Source organism: Microcaecilia unicolor, chromosome 8, assembly GCF_901765095.1.
Source record: "Microcaecilia unicolor chromosome 8, aMicUni1.1, whole genome shotgun sequence".
Classification (NCBI taxonomy): domain Eukaryota; kingdom Metazoa; phylum Chordata; class Amphibia; order Gymnophiona; family Siphonopidae; genus Microcaecilia; species Microcaecilia unicolor.
Genome location: NC_044038.1, coordinates 183,494,876 through 183,507,477, shown reverse-complemented (window position 1 = coordinate 183,507,477; position 12,602 = coordinate 183,494,876). Strand labels below are relative to the sequence as shown.

General features: G+C 42.0%; 1 protein-coding gene across 3 annotated transcripts in view; it reads right to left on the bottom strand.

The window, feature by feature from the left end:
• The window catches only part of SIMC1 (SUMO interacting motifs containing 1), a 37,518-nt gene extending 25,256 nt beyond the window's left edge, over positions 1-12,262 (bottom strand). The window contains exons 1-3 of one of the 3 annotated variants that reach the window (XM_030212185.1): positions 11,936-12,262; positions 690-1,463; positions 58-287 (exon numbers count right to left, since the gene is read on the bottom strand). In XM_030212185.1, coding sequence (XP_030068045.1) covers positions 58-287; positions 690-1,463; positions 11,936-12,142 — 1,211 coding nt within the window. In that variant the 5' untranslated portion in view covers positions 12,143-12,262. Of the gene's footprint in view, positions 1-57; positions 288-689; positions 1,464-2,669; positions 3,069-11,935 lie in introns of those variants that run through there. The other 2 variants (XM_030212187.1, XM_030212188.1) reach the window with 2 other exon arrangements.
• Positions 12,263-12,602: the final 340 nt, after the last annotated feature.

Below are 12,602 nucleotides of genomic sequence, written 5' to 3'. Positions count from 1 at the left end.
AGAGGCGCACATTCTCTAATGCTTGTTCTGGATTTTACTGGGATTCAAATCACATACTTTTGAATTTTCATTAGTAGCATGTAGGCATCTGTAAGGACGTCCAGGCTGTGCATGCCCAGCAAGATCTTGTTAACCACATGGGAGATGATATCCTTGGGAGGATAATGTTGGAGGGATACAAAGTCTATGAGGAACTGAAGGGTTCCCTGGGGAAAGTTCTCCTCGATGGTGGACCGGACCATCCTTAGTCTGCGATCGGGTATTGGTTTGGGCTGCAGACACTGTTTCTGATGAGAGAAGTTAACAGAAAACAATTGGATCGAGAATAATTTGACAAGTAGATATACCATGTGCTAATTACTGGTACATGAAAAATAAAAATCTTGATTAGTTGAATCTTTTCATCTTTTTTTAGCAAAAGTCTATCAGATACAAAAATAAAGACACCCAACATCAAATGCAACCATTATGCCAAAGGGAGTCTTGTGCTTAGAAAATGAAGTTTATAAAATAAATGTGTTCTTTTTCAAAACTTAATTTTGTAAATGTGTTTTCAATTGAAAACCTCCCCACAGGTCTCCAATGGCATAGATACTTTAGGGCCCCCCTCCCCCCCGTGGGAGCCTCTTTGCTCCATTTCCCCGAGTGCCACCCCATGGGAACCCCCCTTTGCTGTTTCTTGCCGTTACCTTTCTGACTTCTACATCTTGCTTCAGGTTCTGGAAAAACAGATGATGCACAGGCGGGTTCCAGAAATATCTGAGCTTGTTCAGCCATGCTCTGTTGGATGGATACTGTCTAGGACTATCAGGATTCTGTTCTGTAATCACACTTTTACTGTCCACTCCCAGGAAAATTCGTTGCATGATCTTCATGGCAGTGCTATCCTGGGAGGAAGAGGAGTCCAATACTGGAGGGTGTGGGATTCTTACTGGGGATAAATCAGATGGTGGTCTTGAAAGAGTTGAGGATGAAGTTTGAAGATCAGGTTGCATAGTCACAGAATTTTCATTAAAGCTCTTGGAGGCAGTGTCCTGAAGGTCATCTGATAGCCATTCCTCACACATGTGCACGCTTGGACTGTTTGGTGAGGAGGAAGACTCGCCTTCGAGCTGTAGGCTATCCAGTGAGCCCATGTCACTGTTAAACATGGTATGGCTACTACCGAGCTCCAAGCTGTGGGGTGAGAGCCCGTCACTACTGTCAATGGAAGAGGTGGATCTCGGAGACAATTTGACCTTCTGCTCACAATCTTCATCTAGTAGTCTGACATAAGAAACACCTCCAGATGTCTCTGGTATCTCATCCTTGATGTCTACGTCACTAGTAAAGTATGAGCATTCCCCAGTACCACTAGGCTCACTGTCCAATTCCACACCAGTGTCATCACTGACATCCATTCTCTCAGATAAAGTCAAGTCAATCACAGTGGAATCATCTTCTGTAAGATCAATGAAGACCTGCTAAGTGAAGAAAAAAAGGAAGGTAACATTTTAACTGGGAGCAGCTACTACAGGGGAAACCTACACCAAGGTGTAACTGAATACCTTTATACTGTTGCTCGTAAGTCATCTTTGACTTTCCCACAATCCACTTTGCTGCCTTCATTGCACATTCAACAGAGAAAGCCAGTAGCAGCAGAAAACATGCAACAGAACTTTGCTTTCTACTGTGTTCATCAGCAATGACTTTACTACAAAACTGAATAAAGCAAGCTACTGATCATTTGGGGTGGATCTGCTGGCCGTCACATTGATCTGGTTCACAGAAGGAAAAAAAGAGCTCATGATAGAGGAGGATCATAGACTCTGTCTAAATTTCTCCCTATTTGGTAGAAGGTGTGGTGGGCAGTTTGCAAAGGAAGCTGAGTTTTTCCCCCATATCTCATAACAGATCAGAGCAGCTCAGTGAGCCCCGGACTCTTCTAAAGATGAACAGCAGCTGAACCCACAACTTGAAATAGGGTTCAATGTCTTTTCAGAACACTTCACTACCTCCTCACTCTACATATGCATTTAAGATTTTTCATGGGACAGACCCAGGATATTTTCTGAAGATCTCTCACTATATTCCCAATCAGCCTTTACGTTCTCAAGGGGAAAGACTTTGTCCTGCTTCCAGCTAAATCTTTATGCCTCAAACGGGCAAGTTTCTGTGCATACTCTAATTTCTTGGAACAAGCTTCCATTTTCCTGTAGATTTATTGATGAGTTCCAGAGGTTTAGGAAAACAATTACATAACATAAGCGTAGCCACACTGGGACAGGCCGAAGGTCTATTATGTTAAATAAATAGTATTAAAATAGCAAACCCAGTATTTGTTAATTTTATGATTATGCTGTTTTGTAATTTGGTTTTTATTTTATTTATTTATGTACATGTTGATATCATCTGTTCTGGAATTTATTGGGAGGACAGGCTAAATACTAAAAGAAAGAAGTATTTCAGTCTTTATCTAATCCATTTCACATGAAATCATTTAAGATGTTTCCTGATCTTCTCTATGCTTAAAATAAATAAATAAATAAATAAAATAAAAAATGGTGCTACCTGGCCATAACATGACCTATCAAAGGCTGCAGGCTATTCAGACAGTTTGGTACAGTGTAGCAGAACGTCTGGACTAGATCAATAAACAAAGCTATAACTCAATGGATTTCAGTGACTACCTTCGAATTCTGAGCACCTTCCGATTCTTCTCCTAAAAGCTGCTTGAGAAACTTGAAGGCTGACACGCCAGCCATTTAATTCACCAGTGGAACGCCCGTCCTTTCAAAAACTGCACTGGAACACGAGCTCAAGCAGATTCTGCATTAGAACATCAAGTTTTCCCTTAGCAACAAGCTGTCTGTTCTGTTCCTTAAAGAGCTCCCAAGCAAACTTAACAATGTAGATGCTTGGTGTAAGTCAGGCAGTGGGAATGCACTCAAGATAACCAAAACAGAAGAACATGTCAGGAAACATATAATCATTGTATTAATTTTACAGCCACAGGCAATCCTCCCTCTAAGGTATATGGGAGTTCACTGACACAGGTGTATCCGCTGGGTGTGCCCCATTAAACTATCAGTCTGAGCTCATAACCTAGCAGGAGCTGGTGGCCCTCTATAATCCACATACCCAGCTGTCACATACATATTGGTTGGCCCCTGTGCATGTTAGAAGAACATTGCCCACAGGTGATTTGTAAAGTTTTAAAACGCACATACAGAACAAAGAGGAAGAGTCTGGCATAGAGAGGAACTGGTGCTGTGTTCATCATATTGAAAAAAAGCACTTGTGATAATGATCAAAGTTTCTCTCCTTCTACTTTACATAGATGTATTTTCGAAGTACTTAGACTTACAGTTACAAAGTTCCACAGGTTACTATGTAAGTCTATGTGCTTTGAAAATGAGCCCAATAGTGTAATGATATGTACCAGTCCACAGAATGTAATGTGTCTATCATATTTCAATCTCTCTACTGATGTTAAGAAACATCTCTTTTCACCTAAAGGTCTCCCTTATATTATCCTCAATCTTCAGTCGGGGGGGTGGGGGTGGAGGCTAAGGCATTCTGAGGCTATCTGGTGAATAGTTTAGCCCTTCCCTGTACATGGATGCAGTAAACCTGAGCATCCTCTGAAATCGAAGTTTAACAGAAGCACGGACCAAAGTTCCAATACTTAGGATGCTAAAGAATGAGCCTTGAGATAACATTTGCTCCACCAACAGTACGCCAGCAACCTAAGAGCTGTACACAGAACTCAAACCTAGGGTCTTTGCAAAACAATCAAGCTGATCATCCTCATCCATCATAAAATGTGAGAACAACCCCGGAGCATGAGATGTAGGTTAATCATCAGGGATAGATAGGAGAACATTATAATTGGTTTATTTTCATAAACTACTTCATGCCGTGTCAGAAACTTCGTATAAAGTCAAAGTGCTTTCACTTTGCCTGTTTTTTCCTTCTTGTAACACCTTGTATATTTCCCAGAACTTACATTGATGTTGCTCGCGTGAGAAGGTGCCATCCACTGCTACAGAGAACGCCAAGACAACAAGCTAGGGCCCTTAAATCAACTACATAGTAGGTACAGTGGGATAAAATTTCACAACTAAACTAGCTAGATTTTAAGCCTATTTGGACAACCGGATTTAGATGGGTCTTTTTGGTTTTTTAAGTGGACCCCCTAGGGGAAGCTGTATTGGTAGTTTTTTTTCTTAGCTAATTCAGTTAAAAATTGATCCCTCTTTTGTTCTAATTTATATTTTCACAAAATGTAAAGTTTTTGAATACTGCTCCTTGGCCAACTATTCCGAATCTGCCAAGCTTATTTTCATCAGAAGGCCATGTAGATGTCACATTGATGTATGTAATCCATTAATACAGCAGGGACCAAACTGTACCAATACAAATATATTTTTAACATTCCGCAATTACTGTGAGCTTCAATGCAGATAAACACCAAGATACCAATCTCTGGGAATTATAACAGTTTATATAAAAACATATCGACATAATAGATACTTAATGTAAAAGAAAGACTTCAAAACAAGGCATAATTATTAAGACTCCTTATTTGATTTGGTAGAGAATGCCAAATTTGGGCCGCTACGTATGCAAAACCTGAAGAAAATATCGTCTTTGGATCAGGAAATTGTAATATAAAAGGATTATGTAATCTATCCAACTTAACTAATCATGAAAAACCTATTAGGTTTAAAATATATTGAGGGGCTCTACCGTGGATTATATTAAAAATCATTGTACAGAGTTTAAACTGTATTTGAGCATCTATAGGTAACCAATGCAACTTAATAAATAAGGGCAAATGAGCTGCCATATTCTGAATAGGTTGCAACTAAGAAAAAGGAGGTGATGATGCCCTTGTATAAGACTCTGATGAGACCTCATTATGGGCTCTGTTTACTAAGCCACACTGTAAGTGCACTAACCTTTTAGATTAGCAGGTGCCAACGATAGAGACACCCATTATATTCTTATGGGTGTCTCTAGAGTTAGCGTGCACTAAAAATTAATCTAAAGATCTCAATATGTATATTTTTGAAGAAAGGCAGGAGACGGAAGATATGAAAGAGACATTTAAATACCTATGCAGCATAAATGCAAAGGAGGCAAAGGAAGCGCTGTAACAAGGAGGCATAGGATTTAGTACATAAGTATTGCCATACAGGGAAAGACCCAAGGTCCATCGAGCCCAGCATCCTGCTTCCAACAGTGGCCAATCCAGGTCACAAATACCCGGCAAGATCCCAAAAATGTACAAAACATTTTATATTGCTTATCCCAGAAATAGTGAATTTTCCCCGTCCATTTAATAACGGTCTATGGACTTTTCCTTTAGGAAGCCGTCCAAACCTTTTTAAAACTTCGCTAAGTTAACCGCCTTTACCACATTCTCTGGCAACGAATTCCAGAGTTTAATTACACATTGAGTGAAGAAATATTTTTTCCGATTCGTTTTAAATTTACTACATTGTAGCTTCATCGCATGCCCCCTAGTCCTAGTATTTTTGGAAAGCATGAACAGACGCTTCACATCTACCCGTTCAACTCCACTCATTATTTTATAGACCTCTATCATATTTTCCCTCAGCCGCCTCTTCTCCAAGCTGAAGAGCCCTAGCTGCTTTAGCCTTTCCTCATAGGGAAGTCATCCCATCCCTTTTATCATTTTCGTCGCCCTTCTCTGCACCTTTTCTAATTCCACTATATCTTTTTTGAGATGCGGCGACCAGAACTGAACACAATATTCGAGGTGTGGTCGCACCATGGAGCAATACAAAGGCATTATAACATCCTCATTTTTGTTTTCCATACCTTTCCTAATAATACCTAACATTCTATTTGCTTTCTTAGCCGCAGCAGCACACTGAGCAGAAGGTTTCAACGTATCATCAACGATGACACCTAGATCCCTTTCTTGGTCTGTGACTCCTAACGTGGAACCTTGCATGACATAGCTATAATTCGGGTTCCTCTTTCCCACATGCATCGGTTTGCACTTGCTCACATTAAACGTCATCTGCCATTTAGACGCCCAGTCTCCCAGTCTCGTAAGGTCCGCTTGTAATTTTTCACAATCCTCCTGCGATTTAACGACTTTGAATAACTTTGTGTCATCAGCAAATTTAATCACCTCACTAGTTACTCCCATCTCTAGGTCATTTATAAATATGTTAAAAAGCAGCGGTCCCAGCACAGACCCCTGGGAAACCCCACTAACTACCCTTCTCCATTGAGAATACTGACCATTTAACCCTACTCTCTGTTTTCTATCTTTTAACCAGTTTTTAATCCACAATAGAACACTACCTCCTATCCCCTGACTCTCCAATTTCCTCTGGAGTCTTTCATGAGGTACTTGGGCAGACTGGATGGACCGTGCAGGTCTTTTTCTGCCGTCATCTACTATGTTACTTTGTCAAACGCCTTCTGAAAATCCAGATACACAATATCAACCAGCTCCCCTTTATCCACATGTTTGTTCACCCCTTCAAAGAAATGTAGTAGATTGGTGAGGCAAGATTTCCCTTCACTAAATCCATGCTGACTTTGTCTCATTAATCCATGCTTTTGAATATGCTCTGTAATTTTGTTCTTAATAATAGTCTCTACCATTTTGCCCGGCACCGACCTCAGACTCACTGGTCTATAATTTCCCAGATCTCCTCTGGAACCTTTTTTAAAAATCGGCATTACATTGGCCACCCTCCAATCTTCCGGTACCACGCTCGATTTTAAGGATAAATTACATATTTCTAACAATAGCTCCGCAAGCTCATTTTTCAGTTCTACCAGTACTCTGGGATGAATACCATCCGGTCCAGGAGATTTGCGACTCTTCAGTTTGTAAAACTGCCCCATTACATCCTCCAGGTTTACAGAGAATTCATTAAGTTTCTCCAACTCGTCAGCTTCGAATACCATTTCTGGCACCGGTATCCCACCCAAATCTTCCTTGGTGAAGACCGAAGCAAAGAATTCATTTAATCTCTCCGCTACAGCTTTGTCTTCCCTGATCGCCCCTTTTACTCCTCAGTCATCTAGCGGTCCAACTGATTCTTTTGCCAGCTTCCTGCTTTCAATATGCCTAAACACTTTTTTACTATGTGTTTTTGCCTCCAACGCAATCTTTTTTTCAAAGTCCCTCTTAGCTTTCCTTATCAGTGCTTTGCATTTGACTTGACATTCCTTATGCAGTTTCTTATTATTTTCAGTCGGTTCCTTCTTCCATTTTCTGAAGGATTTTCTTTTAGCTCTAATAGTTTCCTTCACCTCACTATTTAACCACGCCGGCTGTCGTTTGGTCTTCCGTCTTCCTTTTTTAATACACGGAATATATTTGGCCTGGGCTTCCAGGATGGTGTTTTTGAACAGCATCCACGCCTGATGTAAATTTTTGACCCTCGCAGTCACTCCTCTAAGTTTTCTATTCACCGTTCTTCTCATTTTATCATAGTCTCCTTTTTTAAAGTTAAACGCTAACTTATTTGATTTCCTATGTATACTTACTTCAAAGCTAATATAAAATCCGGTCATATTATGATCACTGTTATCAAGCGGCCCCAGCAACATTACTCTCCCGCACCAGATCATGCGCTCCACTAAGGACTAGGTCTAGAATTTTTCCTTCTCTTGTCCGTTCCTGTACCAGCTGCTCCATAAAGCTGTCCTTGATTTCATCAAGGAATTTTTACCTCCCTAGCGTGTCCCAATGTTACATTTAGGTGAAAGAGGACAGACTCAGAAGTAACCTGATGAAATACTTCTTCAAGGAAAGGGTGGTGAATTCATGGAATGGCCTCCCAGTGTAAGTGGTGTAGATGAAAACAGTATCAGAATTCAAGAGAGACAAGTACAAAGGATTTGTAAGGGAGTGATAGGGAGAGTAGATGGCCTGGATGGGCAGACTAGATAGGCCAAATGGTCTTTATCTGCCTACATTTTTCTATGTTTCAAATATATCTGTTTCTTGGGCAGAGATTCTGTGTACAGCTCTTGTTCATTAGGTTGCAGGAGTACTGGTGGAGCAAATGTTACGTTGCAGTAATCTAATGGAGACAATAAAAAGTTCTGTACCACCATCCTAAAAGCTGGAAATTCCAAATCAGATAAAGCGGTATAGTAAATTCTAAATAAATATCATCCGCATACATAAAAATCTTATCCCTAGCATTGCATAATTTTTGACCTAGCGATCTCATAAGTAAATTGAAAAAAGATGGCGACAGTGGAGATCCCTTAGGGATCGACTAGATCAAAGGCACATGATAAATCGAATTGCATCAAACTAGCTCTGTGTCCCTTGCTTAACAATGATTTTCCTTCTGCCAATAGGGTACCCAATACTGTTTTGGTACTATATTGTTTATGAAATTTTGATTGTGTAAAATAGAGAATATTAAACCAATCTAAAGATAATTGGAGTTGATACAGTTGGCTTGTGACTATTATGTTTTATTTCTATTAATTATTTATTCCTGCACATAGTTAACATTTTTACATCTATCCACCATGTTGGATAATAATGTAGTGACCATGTGATACTTGTACACATGGAGGAGAGGGGGGACGTGGAACTCGTACGGGAGTGGGGCCGTTGGACTGGAGTGGGCCTGTGGAACTCGGAAGGATGGGAGTGGAGGGAGGTAGGGGGTCATGGAACTCGAGGGTCATTTGTTTACTCACCTCCGGTGGCTGCTGCAGGGTTCCCTTCTCTCTCACTTCTGATTGGTCCGCCCTGTAACGTCATCCCCATGGCGGACCAATGGGAACTGTGTTACGAACCCAGGCAGCCAGACAGCGGTGCAAATTATTATATAGGAGGATATCAAAGCATTCTTAAGATATTCAACACACAAAAAGCTTTCCTAACATATGCATGTTATTGTCTGATGAATTCCCATAATATGCAAGACAAAAAGATTTTTTGAAACATAAACTTCATATAGAAACAATAAAACTATGAATAAATTAAAACTTAAAAGGAGACACATAAAATTAAAATGGGCATGTTAATAAGAAATAACCCTTAAAACACAAATAACCCTTAAAAATGAAAAGACCAAATTCATCATGCAGTCAAGCGATACTGCTGGCCATAGTAAACCAAATATGTAAATGAAACAAACAATAATACTTCCTAGCTTACTGCAACAATATGCAGAACCCTTTTTGAAGGGATTTGCAGATATGCCACTAGACAGGGCTGAATTCGAGACAAAAGCACTTAGAATAGTAAATATAATAATCAGTAAAGATACCAATGAGCGCTAAAAAGTGCATGAGTAAGCATTAAGCAAGAAATGTGAAAAACACCCTCAAAGAGATATTAACACATGCTCACAGTGCATGGATAGCCATGAACAGAAAATGTGTAAACCACGTCCTGCAAATGATCCTCAAACAAATGTCATGATCAGTGAAGACATCAATAGGTGCTTAAAGTGTATGGATCAGCATAAGCAAAAAAAACAAAAACAAATTATAATCCATTGCTACTGTGCATGGATAAACATGCACAAAAGTGAAAACAAAGTATAATCCACTTCCTAAAAGTGTTGTCAAAGATATCCGCAGAGACACTGTCCAGCTTATTTTCGAAAGAGATCGCTGGCAATCTCCTGAAGCCAGCCAAATTGGTATAATCGAAAGACGATTTTGGCCGGCTCCAACTGCTTTCTGTCGCCGGGACGGGCAAAGTTCCCGGGGGCATGTCGGAAGGGTAGTGAAGGCGGGACAGGGGCGCCCTCGGCCGATAATGGAAAAAAGAAGGGAGTCCCTGGTGAGAATTTGGTCCACTTTATTTGGTCCCTTTTTTTTCAGGTCCAAGTCCCAAAACAGTGTCCAAACTGACCAGATGACCACCGGAGGGAATCGGGGATCACCTCCCCTGACCCCCCCCCCCAGTGGTCACTAACCCCCTCTCACCTTCAAAAAAACAAAAAACTTTTTTGCCAGCCTCAAATGTCATACTCGGGTCCATGCAGGTCCCTGGAGTAGTTTTAGTGGGTGCAGTGGACTTCAGACAGGCGGACCCAGGCCCACCCCTCTCCCACCTGTTACACTTGTGGTGGAAAATGGGAGCCCATCAAAACCCACTGTACCCACATGTAAGTGCCCCCCTTCACCCCTTAGGGCTATGGTAGTGGTGTATAGTTGTGGGGAGCGGGTTTTGGGGGGCTCAGCACCCAAGGTAAGGGAGCTATGCACCTGGGAGCTATTTTTTTTTTTTTTAATTTTTAGAAGTGCCCCCTAGAGTGCCCGGTTGGTGTCCTGGCATGTCAGGGGGACCAGTGCACTACAAATGCTGGCTCCTCCTACGACCAAATGCCTTGGATTTGGCCAGGTTTGAGATTGCTGGCCTCGGTTTCCATTATCTGCGAAAACCGATGCCGGCCTTCTCTGACATTTGGCCGGCCCCAACTGTATTATCGAAACGAAAGATGGACGCCAATCTCGTTCGAAAATACGGTTGGCCCCGCCCCTTCGCGGTGCCGCCCTTAGAGATGGGCGTCCCCAGTCGAAAATGCCCCTCTGTGTGCGCTCACTTGGAAGAGACTAAAATGAAAGAATGTTATATGTGCTAGTATTTACACAACAGTGTTCCATTTAAGATATTTCAAATACCCCTGGAGCCAACTAAGTGGAGAAGAAGATTAAAACATCACATATCTAATTTGTCCAACTAGTATAACACAATGAAAGCAAAGTGAACTAAACAATCCGTCAGAACTAATGTTACCAAATATCTTTATAGACTCCTACTAATGTTAATTGCTAACATAAAAAGTGTGAAACACAGTGTGCACAAGTGTCAGTTATAAAATTCTACTTTTGTCTGCAAAAATAAACTATAAAACATTTCATACAATAGTCCAATACGATCCGAGAAATAATGGCATCTTTAAAAACATTTTTGGGGCAACACAACCTCATGACAACGGATTTTCCATCCAAAGAAAACAATAAAAAAAGGTGCAAACAATGGACACAGCAAAATTTAAATTGGTACACATCTATATGAAGGAATATTACACAAAAGATACTTGACAGAAAGCAAAAAGCAGACCAAGAATATAGGAGTGCTGGGCAAATTTATTAGTACAAATACCTGACGCGGCCATGTTTCTCCCTACGGCTGCATCAGGAGTTAGAAACTAATAAGAAACATATAAAATGTTCAACAGTGCGTTAACATTACCCCTGCTAATGTTACTCCTATCATCCTTACCTTACTTTCTTCCCTACATAAATCAGATTGCATGGACAGGACAACTAGAGAATGGGCGGCAAACTAGAGCAAGGGGATGTGTACCAGACTGCCATGGCAGCAGCACAAGCAACTAAAGCAAGCAGAAGCCTCATACTTAGTGCCTTGCAAATCTGGCACCTTCCGCACTTGTCTATTCCAGGTCTTGTGATCCAAGATGTCCAGTACACTGATTACATGTTTGTTTGTTTTTAGCCTCGGCTTGGTAACTAACACCTATTTTCAGACATTTTTTTTGTTTTCTCCTGAAATACTTGGGACGAGTGCAGCAACACCCCTTCCCCACCACCTTTCTGTCTATTGCAGGATGCCCATAAATGAGGTTTCATAAGACTCAGGCTTATATTCTGTCCTTTAACTGTTTACCTGTCTTATCTAGATTGTAAGCTCTTTAAGCAGGGACTGTCTTTTTGTGTATGGTGTACAGCGCTGCGTATGCCTTGTAGCGCTATTGAAATGATAAATAGTAGTAGTACAGTAGGCGACATATTGCGAGTTTCCGCCATGCTAACTCCTGGCACTGCTCAGCCTTCCTTCCGCGTTGCGGCGCCTCACATGTCTGGCGGGGAGGGTGTGGCGCCGCCATCTTTGTTCTGGGCACTCGGCTCCAAGTCAGTTTGGTGTTCCCCACTGAGACTCCTCGGGACTTACCGGGTTACAATAAGGCGAGGGGGCCGGAGGGTAGCGCCTCGGCGTGCGGAGCCTTTTCCTTGGAGTTCCGCGCTCTCTCTCCGTGTCCGAACTGTCCGAGATCACTATCAGATCAGTCATGGCTACTACCGGGATCCAAGATCTGTCCCTCCGCCTCCTCCTCCGCCGCCTCCTCCTCCTCCACTGTCTGTCGCCGGGGCTTTGCATCCGACCCAAGATCACCCGAGACCCAGTAACAAGCAGCTCCGTTCTCCGAGTCCCGGACACCTCGGCCGCTTCCTTCCGGGATCCGGCGACACAGGAGCACAGACATCACTAGAGTAGCGCCGAACACATCGCTCCTCCTCCTCCCCCCCCCCCCACCCCCCAGACGGTCCAGATCCCAGCCACAGGATACTGGACGGGAGACTCGTCAACCCTGACACTCCCTCTCAGAGTTACATCTTCCAGGCAAGAAGCAGCCCCAGCCCAAAGAAAAAACCCAATGACAGTTATGCAGTGTAGCTGTCCCCTTTTTTTCTGTGTTCTTGACTTATAGTGTAGCAAATCCTGAATGTAATGCCAGCAGATACGGGGCCCGGTTCAGTTCTGTAGACGTCTGCTGATCTCCGCCTTTTATTGGGGATAAGCGTATTTCCCTGGGTGTTTATCTTTCGTAACACCTAGT